At 20.2% G+C, this 15,865-nt stretch overlaps 6 protein-coding genes across 6 annotated transcripts; 2 read left to right on the forward strand and 4 right to left on the reverse strand.

The window, feature by feature from the left end:
- Positions 1-841: 841 nt before the first annotated feature.
- On the reverse strand, positions 842-4,864 carry SRAE_X000227500 (Mediator complex, subunit Med14 family-containing protein; the record flags this gene model as incomplete). The annotated part of the gene is made up of 3 exons (XM_024645467.1): positions 842-1,099; positions 1,145-4,207; positions 4,280-4,864. The coding sequence occupies 3 exons, from the start codon at positions 4,862-4,864 to the stop codon at positions 842-844; spliced, it is 3,906 nt and encodes a 1,301-aa protein (XP_024499747.1).
- Positions 4,865-4,972: 108 nt separating this feature from the next.
- On the forward strand, positions 4,973-7,429 carry SRAE_X000227600 (BTB/POZ-like domain and Potassium channel tetramerisation-type BTB domain and BTB/POZ fold domain-containing protein; the record flags this gene model as incomplete). The annotated part of the gene is made up of 4 exons (XM_024645468.1): positions 4,973-5,026; positions 6,761-6,865; positions 7,018-7,293; positions 7,373-7,429. 4 exons carry the CDS (start codon positions 4,973-4,975, stop codon positions 7,427-7,429), a joined length of 492 nt encoding a protein of 163 aa, XP_024499748.1.
- Positions 7,430-7,631: 202 nt separating this feature from the next.
- SRAE_X000227700 (Hypothetical protein) lies at positions 7,632-8,042 on the reverse strand (the record flags this gene model as incomplete). The annotated part of the gene is made up of 1 exon (XM_024645469.1): positions 7,632-8,042. One exon carries the CDS (start codon positions 8,040-8,042, stop codon positions 7,632-7,634), a length of 411 nt encoding a protein of 136 aa, XP_024499749.1.
- A 604-nt stretch (positions 8,043-8,646) lies between these two features.
- SRAE_X000227800 (Hypothetical protein) lies at positions 8,647-10,959 on the reverse strand (the record flags this gene model as incomplete). The annotated part of the gene is made up of 2 exons (XM_024645470.1): positions 8,647-9,041; positions 9,090-10,959. The coding sequence occupies 2 exons, from the start codon at positions 10,957-10,959 to the stop codon at positions 8,647-8,649; spliced, it is 2,265 nt and encodes a 754-aa protein (XP_024499750.1).
- Positions 10,960-13,559: 2,600 nt separating this feature from the next.
- On the forward strand, positions 13,560-14,174 carry SRAE_X000227900 (Hypothetical protein; the record flags this gene model as incomplete). The annotated part of the gene is made up of 1 exon (XM_024645471.1): positions 13,560-14,174. One exon carries the CDS (start codon positions 13,560-13,562, stop codon positions 14,172-14,174), a length of 615 nt encoding a protein of 204 aa, XP_024499751.1.
- A 255-nt stretch (positions 14,175-14,429) lies between these two features.
- SRAE_X000228000 (Gamma-interferon-inducible lysosomal thiol reductase) lies at positions 14,430-15,239 on the reverse strand (the record flags this gene model as incomplete). Its single annotated transcript, XM_024645472.1, has 2 exons — positions 14,430-15,092; positions 15,150-15,239. 2 exons carry the CDS (start codon positions 15,237-15,239, stop codon positions 14,430-14,432), a joined length of 753 nt encoding a protein of 250 aa, XP_024499752.1.
- Between the last annotated feature and the right edge of the window lie 626 nt (positions 15,240-15,865).

Below are 15,865 nucleotides of genomic sequence, written 5' to 3' on the forward strand. Positions count from 1 at the left end.
AAGATAAAAGGAATTATATTGTCCCCACTAGAGTAATTTCTTTTTATATATACTTTACTAATATTCATGATTAATACTTTCCTCCTTAATTTTTTTTTATATATATCATAGATTTTTATTATATTCTTTTTTTTATTAGCTATATCTATGTAAACCTTTTTTTTTAATATACTTTCATTGGTTATATTTTTTTTACACATTTATGTAGTCATTTTTATTGTACTAGATTAATTATTAGATATTATTCAAATTTTTATCAATGCCAAAATATTCTAGTAAAAAAGAGAGAAAACTGTAAAACTCTTCATCCAAACGGAAAACTAATTTTTGTCTATTTTTGTAAGATATTTTTTTCTTATCAACATTGATAAGATTAAATTTTTACGATAACTGTAATAAAAAAATGAATATTAAGAATATAAAGTATAATTAAAAAAAAACTTTTATTCAAGAATTTTAATACAAAGAAATTGAAAATATCATCTTCCAATATTGAAATTTATCTTATCATCTATCAAAAATCAATTTAAAAAAGAAATTTTACTATCAATTTTCACAGATTATCAAAATAACGCAATTAAAATGAATAGATATTTTATGAAATTAAAAAATTGGATATATAAAAATAAATATCTTAATGATTACTTGATGTCAATTCAAATTCAGAAAATAATAATATTAGTAAGAAAATGTAGTTTCATAAAAAATTTATTAGTTTAACATTTGCAATTATATGTTTTTTCTTTATATATCCTAAATAAATACATTAACAATTAATTTTAATAAAAATTTTTTATATGACTATAACTATGATAACAAAAAAAAAAAAATAATAAAACAACTATATCGATGATTCAGGTTCCTTTAAATGATCAACTAATAAAATTCGTATACATGATTCAATAACACATTCACTATTATCTTTTATCATTTCATTATGTTTAATAATTTTATCATTCATAAATTTCATTAAATCAGTTGATGGTTTGTGTAAGGTTAATTTATTGTTTTTTATATCCCATACAACATTTAATTTTAAACGATCAGGATCAACAGATTTACTTTTTTTACTTTCTCTTACTTGTGGACGAAGTGATACCTAAAATATAATATACAAAAAAGAATTAAAAAATAAAAAACTTACAGGAATTAATACACGGAAAGATTTTTCATCTATTAAAAATGATGGTGAATATTGCACTGTTTGATCAGCATTTCTATGATCATTACTTACTAAATCTAATGATAATTTATAATAATGATTTATACTTGGTTCCATTTCTAATTGCATAAGAAGAGCTAAATTATTAAATGACATTGGATATGTAAGTCTAAGTATGTTTATAAATGAATAAACACCCTGTGGGCAATTACCATTACTTAACATTTTTTCAAAATACTCTTGAGCAATTTGAATATCACTATCAGATGGTTTAAATATTCCTTCATATTCAATTTTTGCTTTAATATCAAATGTATTTGGTTCTAAATATACTGTAAAATGTATTTTACATGGTATACTACCATTTATCATTGTAGCACCTTGAAAAACAACCTTTATACAATATGATGTTCTTTGAAAATCATTAAAACGTATATTACATCCTTTTGATATAGTTTTTTCTTTTGGTTGACTAAATATAATTCTTAATTTATCAAATGAACGTAAATTAGCTATATATTTTCCTAGTATGCTACAACAATCAATATCATTATTAATTTTTGTAATTTTTTTAAATATTTCCAATGGTACAGAATATATTTTTCTTGATGAAATAAAATAATTATTTCTTTCTATTTGATTCATTTTAAATAATGATTTTGATATTAAATTTTCAATATGATATTTAAAAAAATTTTCTAACCCTAAAATTGCTGGTTCACCATAAGATGAATCTTTGATATGAACATATCTTTTATCAAATACATATATAGCAAGTGAGATCGTTCCATTAGCTATTTGAAATGAATTTTCATCTAAAACAAATAATTCTAATTCAAATTGTTGATTAAAAAAAATCATTTCACGTGATACTTGTCCAAATGCTTCTGTTGACATAAGTTTTGGTTTAAATGATTTAAATAAACATGTTAAACCTTCTGTTGTATTAATAAGATATTGAACAATATCTTTTAAAAAATATTCTTTTCTTGTCATTTCTTGTAAATATTGTGTTATTAAATTATGAACATTTATATATTCAAAACTTTGAGATTCAAAAAATTCATCATTTCCGTCAGCAAATGATTTAGTTGTTCCTAAACCAAATGATATTAAATAAGTTTTTCTACTTGGTTTATATGTTAAAAACATTAATTGATCCCTTTTGTTTCCATATGCAACAATTAATTTTTGAAAATTAAATATTTTAATACTACAAAAATTTTTATAATATTCATAATAATATTTTGAAAAATGTAAAACTTGTTTATATAACATTGAACATATTGCCATTTTTTCAATAAAATTTGTTGAAATAATATCTAATGATGCTGATGTACATGCTGATGATGATGATGTTCTATTAGATAATATATAATTTCTTTTGCCAAATGATTGTATTGATATATCTTCTACTAATGTATGATTATAAAAATCTGCTATTATAGGAATTTTTTTAACATAAAATTCAAAAGGCCATAGTAATTTTGCACGATTATCACAAAATACTGATAATTTTTCAATATATTTTAATAATTCTACATCTTTTGTTTGCAATGTTGGGATATTATTAATTTTAAGTTTTATGCTATCATTAGGTTTCTTTAAATTTATTGGATCAAGTGAAACACCTTTCTTTTTGAAATCATCTGTTAATTTTAAATGTCTTACACTCATATCCATAACTAAAATAAGATTTTTTATATCATTAGGTAAATGTATAACATTTGATGTATTTGATGAAACATTCCATAAGTAATTTAATTTTTTACTATAATCTATTTCATTTTTTGATTTATCTTCATCTTTTTCATCAAAAGGAAGTATAATTACTTCATCACTATTGTTTTTAAAAACAATATATTGTGATATTGAAACAGTATTATGAAAATTATTTGAAAATAAAAAAATACTATAATATGGAAGATCACGATGAAATTTTATACATATTTTGTTTTTTTCTTTATCTTTTAAAAATTCTTTTACTTTCATTGGTAAAACAGCTTCACTAACTATTAAATAATTTAAACCCATAATTTTTTTATATTTTTCCATTAATAAATTAATTCTTATATTACTTATTAATCGCTGAATTTCTTTTATCTCACCATTATTATTTAATGTATCATTTAATTTTAATATATTTTCATTTAATTCTAATATATTAGATAAACAAAAATATGTTCCTGTAAAACGATTAACACCAAAAGATAAATGATCATCTTCTGATAAATTGAAATCATTTAATAAAGGAAATTTAATAGTTTCTAAAGAATTTCCGGAAATAAATGCGCCGGCTGCCGGATTAACTTTATCTAACTTTTTCTTTAAAATCTCTAATTTTTCTCTTGCTCGCATTGTAGTTGTTGAGCTGATTAATGTATTTAATGATAATCGACCTGTATTTGTATCTAATTGAGGCATATTACTTCTATATGGCAAATGATAAACACGTAATCCATGAAATGAAGTTGATTTTGAATGAGTAATAATTAATTTATATTGAGATGGTGATATTTTTTTATCACTATATTTGGGCCAGTAACTAAGAACTAGTTTTCCATCTTCAATGTCATACTTTTCTATAATAAGTTTGCGATTATATTGCTTTTGAATTAATTGAATAGCTTCACAATAAATAACATCTAATTGTATTGAAAGACAAAATTCATGCATAAAATCATGCATAGTATTAATAGGATTTTTTGATTCATTCATTAATTTTTGTAAATGTTGATGGATACTATGAAGTTGAAGAGGATGAACTAATTTAGTACCATAACCAATATCATGTTGTTCAACAAGTATTGTTATATGTAATAATGTCCATTTTTCATTAACAGCTGTTGATAATAATGTTAATGTTATTTCATACTCTCCACTAACTTTTAATATTACAGTTCCATTTTTAATAATTATATCTGTAATACAAACAGGAATTTTAGATGAGATTAAAGAAAGTCTATCTTTAATTATTTGATTTATTTTTGATAAAATAAACCTTTGATCAATTTTTGATACAGGTGGTTCAGGAACAAATCTTTTCTAAAATAAAACAAAAAAAAAAAAATAAAGATATAAAATAATTAATTTATAAAAATTTTTTAATAAATTTACTTTTATTGCTAATGGAAGAATTTCAAAATATCCCCAAATATTATTAAGAGCTGATTGCATTTCAAAATATGGTAATCTAGCACCGGATAATTCAATTCTTGCTATGCCACATAATGCGTCGGCAGTATCTCTAAATATTTGACTTTGTTGATCCAAAAAATATTGTATTGGTGTACAAAGACGATATTTTTTAAAATATCTATACCATTTAACAAGTGCAAGTATTTTTGAAAAAAGATTCATTGCAACAAATGAAAATTCAACTAAAGATATTTTTTTACTTTGATCATATGCTTTAGGTATAAGTTCAGATAATACAATTAATTCTTGAGATACTTTGTGACTAGCAAATTGCAATAGTAAGCCTAATGGTATCATTCCTGAATTGTGTGATTGAGGAACTGGTGGTAAATAAGACAATATTTCATCGAATTCCTCATCATCTTTATTTTTATTATTTAAATATTCTCTTTCAAAACTCCAATTTCTTTTATAATCACCAGTCAATTTTTCAGATGAATTACAGACAAACTCTTCTTTTCCATCCGAACTTGAATCATCAGAAAAGTTTGAGCCGTCACTCATAACTAAAATAAAAAAAATTAATATAATAAATAATTTTTTAAATTTAAAGTAATAGAACAAAAAATAAATAAATTTAGGGGTGCTAATTAAATGATATACGTTTTAAATATGGGATACTACTTTCCAAATATACATCTATCCAATTGCCAATTTCGTTTTAGGGTAAGAGACAAAACATATATTACGTTAAATATTTTGATTGTAAGATGATAGGCGTCAGAAATGTTGATTACAAAATAAAATGTATCTATAACTACGAGTCTACATTTTTTCATTATTTATTCATTTTATAATATATATATATATATACCTTTATTTAATCATTTTATTTATGAACACCATCTACACAACAATTAATAGTTAACAAATAATTTATTATTTTTTTTTAAAACATTGAATGTATATAAATTAATTTAATTGAAAAAGAAATTAATTATAAATGTATTAAAATGATATTAGTGATTTTATTTTTATTAAGTAATTTTTTTTTTTTAAAATAATTCTGAAATGCATTAAAATCAACCTCTAAAAAGATAGCATAAATATTTATTTTACATACCATTATTTATCATTTTAAAAGAAAGAATCTAATTTATTTATTTCCATATCATTAAATGTTTTTTTTTTTATTTTCTTATTTAAATTAATAAAATAGTGTAATAAGTTTAAAAAAAGGAATTTCTATAATACCAACAAATTTTATATCATATAATGATAAGTATAATATTTCTGAAATTTTTAAATTATTATTTTAAAGTATAATGATATAAAAGTAAATAAAATGGTACTATATAGTTTTTGTTAGACCATTTTTTTAAACAAATAATACACAAAAGTAAAATAAATTAAAAGAAAGAAAGGAATATTTTTGATAATGATATTGAAAAGGTGTTTGTTCCGAAATTGTTATAATTAAAATATTTCAATATTACAAAAAAAGTTTGAACATATAAATAATCTTTTTAAATATCAATGTTTTTAATCTTTCTTTGTTATTTTAATTAATTTATTTAACAAATAATTAAAATGCATTTTTTTTTTGTTTATTTTTTTAAAAACATAAAATAATTGAATGGTTTTAATGGAATTGAATAATTCTATAAAAAGACTATTTCTAAACTAATTATACATTTTTACTAAAATAATAATTAGTTATTGTAATTATTTTAAAAATATATGAGTATAATATAAATAAAAGTATAAGGAATATTAAGCAACATCAATTATTAAATTGAAATGACTCTCTTACATACAACATTTCTATTAATGTATAGTACAACTACCACAATTACATTTTATATCTAAATATAAATATAAATGTCTGTATTTGTACTCTTACCCCCTAAAGTAATATGTTTTAACCATTCAATAATACTAAAAAGACTTTTATTTTTCTTAAATTTTTTTTTTTTTATTCTTAACCAAAAAATTGAATTGGTTACAATGAAAGTTAAATATAATAAATAATTTTTTTTTATTATTCTTTTGTCATTTATACGACTAAAAAAATATCTAATCATTATATATATCTTTTTAAATTTAATATTCTTCTTCTTTTTTAAATCCTACATATAATAAGTGTAAAAGGAATAATGATTAATATTTACATATAAATATAGATTTATTGATGAAACATTATAGTTTATATTTATTTATTTTAGTCTCTTATCCATTATAATAACTTGATAACGAAAAAATTGATATTAAAAAGATAATGTATTATTTATTGATTAATATATATCCTTTATTTAATATTTTTTTAAATATTTTATTAATAAAATAACACTTACCATATATATTAACAATTATTAATAAATAAAATTATTTATTGTTTAATATTATTTAAAATAAATATTAGAATAAATTTTTAAAAATTTTTATAAAATATTTTTTTAGTTTGTAAACGTTATGCAAGATATTATTGAATTCAATGTTGGTGGAACATATTTCGCCACTACCTTAAAAACAATATCCGTTGAAAAATCTAGTTATTTATATAACGTAAGTTATAATAAAAAGAAATTATTTATTTATTTTTGCCATTATCATATAAATAGAGGTAGAAAATATATCTATATCTATATATATATATATATAGAAATTTATAGAAATGTTATTTTAATATATATATATGTATTATATTTACTTTTTAGTGGTACATAGAACATATTGGTGGTGCTCATTTGTTAAGAGATAAAAAAGGGATATACTTTATTGACAGAGACCCAGCATCATTTGCTGTCATATTAAATTATTTACGTCTTCGTGTTTCAAATCAATTATGGGAAGCATGCCTTCCTAAAGATCCAGATCTTTTAGCTATGGTAGCACAAGAAGCAGATTATTTTCGTATTCATATGTTAAGAGATCAAGCAATTGCTTTACTTCAAAATTATACAGAAAAAGGATGTGAAAATTACGTAAAAGAGGTATGATTCTCCCAATTGGTATTATTATATTGTGTATGTGTTTATTTTTAATATTCATCTAAAATTTTTCTTGTCTAAGGTTCTTTCAAAAAGTTTCAGCTGTCCTCAAGGTTTCCCTAAAGACGATGAAGATTAATATTATTAATCACGTTCTCATATTCATTTTAATACAATAACTTTTTTTTAATTAATTATAACTCTTAACAAAAAATATTTTTTTTACAATTTTTATTTTTATCCTTATTTAAAAAATATTTAATTTTGCTATAAATTTATTAAAATAATTAATTTATTTAATTCTTCATTTTTTTTAATTTTGCACATAAAAATTGTTTTTATCATTCTGATAATGGTATATCAACCATATAGCAAGAGGCACCTTGAGCTGGTTCATAAGAAAATATTTCTTCTAAAATTTCACACATAAAATTAAATTCAGAAATTTGAAATATATTAACAGCAACACAATTGTATTGTTGACAAGCATCTCTACATTGATCTGCATCTAGAATATTTGGAATTTCTGTTATTTTAGTACCTTTACATTCCATTGATTGCATCAAAGTAAATCTTCTTGCTCCAACCCATGTATTTGAAGGAAGACCTGAAATATCAACATTTTTTTCATATTTTGGTAAATTAGAATTAGGAGGTATTTCAGGATTAGGAATCACTCTCTTACGTGGACAAGAATATGCTATAAAAATAATTGATGATAAAAAATAAAATACTCCTTTATAGTTAATCATATTTTTAGGTAGATAAAATAAATTAATAATATAAAGATTTATATAATTTAATAATTTTAAAAAAGTCGTAAACTTTGTCAAAACCAATAATCTTTTATACATCTTTATAAGCACTCCTATCTTGTACTAGACAAATGAAATTTTTTTTTTAATATCTTGTTTATTTTCAAATAACTATTTTGAATAAAAGGCTTATTATTATTTTTATACCCACGATATTGAACAAAAGTAAATTTTGGAGTATAAACCAATATAATTTTTAAGAATAATACATTTCTCATTCTATTTGGAGATTTTGTCATTCTATTAAATAATAAAATGATTATTCATAAAAATATTTCATTGTTAAATATATTTATTAACTTTTCTTAAAATATCTATTTTCAAAAATAATGTATCTATTGTGTTATTTAAAAAAATTATAAAACATTAAAAGTTGGTAAATTATATTTCTTTTATAAAAAAAAATTTTATTTTATTTGTTAAGTGTATAATAAATCATAATGAGTTAAGATTTTTTTTTTCCATAAATTATTAATATAATATATTTAGAGAATACAAATATATTATTATTTTAATGAGATAATTGTTTTCAATTAAATTTTTAATTTGTTGGGAACTTGAACCATTTTAAAGATAACCAATTTAAACATGTTGGAGCATTAAATGGTGAGTGACAATCTTTTGAAACTTGAAAGGAATACATCAATGAAAGGAGATCTATAATAACATCACGAATATTTGAATTTTCAATAGTACAAATGTACTCTTTTATTTCATAGTAAAAATAAAAATCTTCTAATTTTTTTGGATCCTTCCTTATATTATTATGAAAAGGAAAATAGTCGTTTTGGAAAACAATTATATAATTATTGTATACTGAATATGATGATTGTATAGCAATCATATGACGCATTAAACTTTTAACCATTTCTTCATCCCATTCTTTAATATATTTTTTTTTATTACCATAAATAATATTATTTAAACAATATGAATCTAAAAAAAATTAGTTAAATTAAATATAAGTACAAAAAAAAAACATACCATTTTGTAAAGTATTATTATAAAAATTTGTTGTATTTTTATTTGTAATAGAAATATTATTAAATAAAGTATCCTTATATGGTATTATAACTTTTCCCAATTCATATCCAACTTGTGATAAAATAATATTATTTAATGATAGTTTTGGATCATTAAATGATTTTAACATTAAAAAGAATGCTGAACTTGGAAGATAGATAGTGTTAGTTATTAAACAATAATATATATTTTTACTTAATTTACTACCATCAGAATATAGAAATTCATCAACTGAAATATCGCCTAAAATACCATCTAATTTTTTAATCTCTTTAAATTTATTTAATTTTTCAATCATTTCATCAAATGTTTGATGTATTGATATTGATAAATTTCCATAATATTTATAAATTTCAACATCATTAAAAATCCATCTTGGTGCACCAGATAAAATTCTTATGGAATCAAAAGTTTTTCTAATTTTATTTTTAATATCATGATTAATATTTTTAAATGAATTAAGAAGTTCAATAATACTATTATATGATGTATAGACATACTTTTGTGCTAACATTTCCATTGAATCTTTTTCAAAAAATGATAATCCTTTATTAATAATTCTGGTGTTTAAAAGTGGTAAATGTTCACCAATTAAATTTGAACAATAAAATGAATCTCTTGTTGTATTGTAAAAATTTAAAATTGATATTACACCTTTATATAAAATATAATTTTTGAAATTTCTATATTCATCCTCTTTAGTAATCAAATTATCAATTAATGAAAAAAATTGTGGATCATCAATTGCTATACTAATTTCATTATTTACCAACTTTCTATTTAAATCTCTATTAAAACGTGAGATATAATTTATATATGAATGTATATTTAAAATATTCCAACGACCATGAATATCTTTTAATTTTACAATTTCTGATATATTTTTTTTATTATTCTTTTTTTCAAATATTATTTTTTCAATATCATATATATTATTTGCTAATTGATGATATTCTTCATCATTAAATGTATCATTAAAAATATATTGAAGATTTTTATATATTTTGTACTTTTCTAAACCTTCTTTTTCATGATTAAATATTTTTTCATTACTTTTTATGGTAAAAATACCATGAACTTTACTAGTACCATCTACATGTCCAGGATTAACATCCAATTCAATTGAGGATAAAATTATAGAATCAATGTTATAAAATGTTTTCATGTCAGCAATCATTTTTGTTAAATTTAAATAACTACTTGGTAATAATATATTTTGAAAAATATTATTATTATTGTTAATAACAAAATATTCACCATATTTTGATGCCATCTTATTTAAAAATTTAAACACTTTATTACGGATATCATTTTGTGTAATACTATCAGAAATACATTTATCATAAAGCAGCTTTACTTCTTTATGATAAGGTATTCTAATATTTTTATATTTTTCTGCATCAGCAAAATATTTTTCATAACTTTTTTTAGTACTAATATCATTATTCCATTTAATATTTTCTTCATGACAATTTTTTAAATAATTTTCACGTTTACATATATTTATGCCTGGATTATTTATATTTTCATACTCAATGCCATTACGTAATTTTTGTAAATAAACAATTTTTTCATTTTCTAGATCTTGAGAATTTTTTATCCAATTTTTGTTATAAACAATAAGTCTTACATATACAAAAAAATATGATAAACTTAAAAGAATTAAAAGAATAATAATTATATCAACAATTTTCCCAAATCCTGATAATGAAAATGATTGACTTTTTTTTCTATCAATATTATTAATATTTCTTGAGGATAAATCTGGTCTTATTTTAGAATATGGAATTCCATTTTTATCAAGAAGAGTAAGCAATCTTTCTTTATTCATTCTCTTAAAAGATATGTATATTTAAAAAAATAATAAATAAAAATGAAAAGAAATATATAAAATATAATTATAACAAATAAATTTAATCGTACTTTTTTTTAAAGAAAAAAAAATTTAGAAAACATAAACGTTAAATTTTGAAATAATAAAGTGCATATATGAATAAATATTTTTATATATAAAGATAAAAAAAAATGCATCGACAAATAATAATAATTTGATATTAAATGTATACCAACATTTGATAATATATAAATAGATTTAATATTTATTATAACAATTATTATTAGTATGATAAAATTTTTAACAAAAATAAACAAAAACTTTTTTAATAATATTAGGTATTTTGTAACTAAAAACATTAAAATAAATATTGTTTATTAATTTTAAACTTCAATAATTAATGAATATTAATTTTTGTTATTAAATTTACTACTATTTTAGCAACATTTTACTTATTTAAAAACATTTATATGTGTCATTCACAAAAAAAAATAATATTAACATATAGTGACATAGTAATAGAAAGATACATTTATAATTATTTTTAGTGTTAACTATAAAGGTGATAATAGAGGAAAATTTTATTATACGAAATTTTATTTATATATACGTTGAATGACTCATATTTAATATATAGTAATATCATGCCTAGTAAGATTATTTTAATACTACTATACTTGACAGGAAGTTGAAATAAATGAAAATTACTTTTTTTTTTTTTTATTTTTAATTATCACTTTTTTTAATTAACATTTTCATTATTAACAAAATAAAAAATTTTTTATATGAAAATTCAATGACTTTAGAGTAAATGAATAAAATAATGAGAAAAATAATAATGGATAAGAATAAATTTTATGTATTGAATATTATCATAAAAATGAGAATAATATTAATATTATACCTCAAACAACAATATATTTACAATTTAGCATTCCATTATATTTAATAGACCCTAATAAATTGATATCATTATCAGTAGCTAATAATTTATACATTATTAATTATTACTTCTTTTTTTTTAAAAATTATGGTAAAAAATTTTAATTAATGAGGAAAAGAAGATAAAATTTATGAGAAATTATAAAAATAATGTTTGAAGATATTTTGTATAATGATATATTTGTAGAAATGTTGAGAAGTTATTATCGCTATGAGAATTTCTCATTGTAACGTTAATGCTTTTAATGTTAAAAATAAAGTAAATATTATAGTAATAGATGTAATGAAACTATAAAATATTATTTAGTATTTTTAATATCAACATAAATAATGAATACCTTTCGGCGACACGAATCATGAAGTTTTATTACTTTTCAACTTTATGTAGAATATTTTGTCATAAAAATAAATAATAGTTTATTTATATTGTGATTTAAAAATATCTTCGGTGTTTATATATTACATTTTTAAAAATTTAACTTTTTTAGTAAAGTAGCCATAGAAGTAAAAAAAAAAAAATTGTCAAAAGAATGATAAAAGAAATAAATAAATTTCAAATGTCACTATAGAATCATAATTGAAAGAACAAAAGATATTTCTTGTTTTTCCCTAAGATATGTGTTAAAAATTAGATAGAAAAATGTTAACAAATACTATTTATATTAAAGATTAGATAAAAACATTTAAATATTAATAGTAAAAAAAAGTTTACGTACAAAAACGAAGAACTCTTAAATTAATACTTATATATATGTATGTAAAGAAAAAAAACAAATTATAATATTTTGTATATGACAGGATGTATTTCTTTAAAAAGTATGTACTTTTTAAGACTATAAAAACAAAAGATTTAGTTTGAAGTAAAATTTTTTTTTAGAATTTGAAAATTTATAAAATAAAAAAAAAGTTGATTTTCACATCATTAGGAAAAAAAAAACTATAAATATATCATTTAAAAAAAAATACTATTTTTTTCCATTTTATTAATATTTCCTTTCAAAAATAAAACAATTTAATTAAAATTTTCAATGTTTAAAAGTAATTTAATAAAATAAATTAGAAAAAAAGATGGATATTTTGAAAATGTATAAAATATAATTCTTTTTATGTATGTTTAGCCTTTTTTTTCTTGATTTTTTAGTTTAAATATGACAAATAGATATGTTGTGTAAATAAAAAACACTATTTGTTTAAATTGTTATTTTCTATATGCTTAAAAAAATAACTTTTTTGCATAATTTTTTTTTATATCAAAATTAAAGAAAGATAATCGTAAATGCATGTATTTTGCTTTCTAATTATCATAAAATATGAACTTTTAAATTTTGATAATGTTACTTTTTTGAAAAATAATTACTATAAACAAGTCAATTTGATATATACATTTTTTGGATAAAAATAAATATAATGAAAGTTTTGTCTTTAAAGAGTAACAATCTATATGGAACCATTTATACAGAATTTTGATAAGAAACAGGATATCAAATAAGTTTATATTAAAGTTTGACGTTAATTCACCATAAGAAAATTTGATAATTGATAATTTTGGTAATATAAATAGACTAACAAATAGTAAAAATTTAATCTTTTCAAATTATATGTACACATGTATACTGGAAATTTATTAATTATTTAAAATTATTTTTTATTTTAGGATGTACTCAAAGATTGTTCTTTTTTTGGCTGTTGTTGGTGTTGCTAATGCCTGTACTGATGGTAAAGATAATGTTGTTGATGTAAGTGACTTATCCAATGATGCATATAATGCTCATTTTGAAAATACTCAAGCACGTGTATATACTTCAAATGGGGCACCATCATGTTACAAAGGAGAAGCAAATCTTCATCTTCCTGGAACCTTAAAACTTATTTCTGGTACCGTTACAGTTAAAAAAAATATGAATCTTATGAATAATGTTCAAGCTAAACTTACACTTAAGAAAGATTCTAGTATTATTGGAAAAATATGTGAAAATGGAAAATCAAAAAATATTCTTATTCCAAATAAAGATTGTACTATTAGTCTTTGTAATAACGCATTAGAATCTCCATTATGTACACTTCTTGAAAAAGCTGGAACTTATGACTTGTCACAAATTGAAAAAACTTTAGGAATTTCAGGAACTATTGCACTCCCAGCTCTTCCAGGTTCTTTCAAAGGAATTATTAAAGGAAAATGGGAAATTGGAGTTAATATTGTATCCAATGGTGTTTCTGTTGCTAATATTAAATTACCAAGTAATGAACAATTCATTTATGCTGAAGAATAGATTTTTTTGCATTTTTTAGTTGTTTTAATAAATTCTGATTTTCTTTATAGTTTGATGTTATCTATATTGAACAAATTTATTAAAAAATATTTATTATCATAATTATAATTATTTGATAAAAAAAAAAAGAAATATTTAGTATAGACAAATATTCATACATTTTTGATAAAAAAAAATATGTAAAATTTTTGTGATTACAAAAAAATGTGATTAAAACTATGAAAATTATTACGATAAATTTTAAAAATTATGTATCTACATATGCTTATATTGCCTTTTGTTATTTGTCCATTTTTGCAATAATTGTGTAATAGCATTGACATTTAAATTGTTTCCATCTAAATTAGGTGAATAATCATTAATCAAAATATATGGTACTTCAACAATAGGATTAGGTCTAACAGACATCGTTTTTTTAGCAGCTTGTCTTTGAAGTTCAATTCCTCGTGGTCCTGTATAACATGATTTAATGATACGATAATGTGAACGAATAAAACCTGAACAATGATTTAATGCTCCATCAACATTTAAAGTTGTTAAACTTCTTTCAATACAAACAATAAATTGTAATGCTTGTTTAATATGAAGAACATCTAAAGCACATCCCATTAATTTATTGGCATCACATTCTTTTTGTCCATGATTACAACTAATTTGTCCATTTCTCATAAATCTTGCATTTCCCCATGGTACTAATTCTAATTGAATATAATTTTTAAATTGATTATATATTGGTCCTAAATGATTTGTTATGAAACGTTGACAGTAAGGACATAATGCTTCAAACATTAATGAAATTTTTATAGGTTTCCTATCTCTATTAAAAGTTTCACATTGTTGGACAACTCCACATAATCTAGCACTTTCAACTGAGTCACACCAATAGTCAGGAGGAATAGTACATTCATAATATGATACCTAAAAATAAAAAGTTTTTGTTATTAAAATTTGTACTTTGTTAAAGTAATAATATACCGAATGATGATGTGATGGATAGTTTGCTCCACTTATTATGTCATTAGAAACAAATAATAAGAATAAAAGATATTTAATATTTACGACCATAATTTTTAATGAATTTTTCTTATTCCGTAATAATAAAAAATTTAAACCTAAAAAAAATGATTTATGAAAATGAATTAATGTTTAAATATTATATTAAAATAAATTAAGAACAATATTTAAGTTAAATAAAATAATTGCCATTTCTTAAAATTTTTAATAATTTTAATAAAGATTGAAGATGTCTGAAAAAAAAAGAAAAGAAAAAAAGATTAGTTAATGAATTATCTTTCATTTATTTTATATTTAAATTTAACACTAAAATCAAAGGGGTGGTAGGGTTAATCTAGTAAATGTAATATTAAATATTCTAATGATATGTGTTTTATAAAAATATGTATTTTATAATTTTATAAAGAATAACTATTTTCTTACATTAGACAACTCTTTGAAATTAAGTAACACACCATAGCACTTTTAACATTTATCATATCTTTTGATTTTTTTGCCAATTTTCTTCAGGTACTTTGCCATTATAAATCAGATTTTAGTAAAAAGCATAAAGTTGAAACTGATAAATGACCATTAAGATGGTAATTACTAAGTGCTATTACTTTAACATAAATCATTAATGCAATATGTAAGTAAAATATTAACTATAATAAATATATATTTTTATCCACAATTGA

The sequence above is a fragment of the Strongyloides ratti genome, scaffold srae_chrx_scaffold0000005 (assembly GCF_001040885.1).
Source record: "Strongyloides ratti genome assembly S_ratti_ED321, scaffold srae_chrx_scaffold0000005".
Classification (NCBI taxonomy): domain Eukaryota; kingdom Metazoa; phylum Nematoda; class Chromadorea; order Rhabditida; family Strongyloididae; genus Strongyloides; species Strongyloides ratti.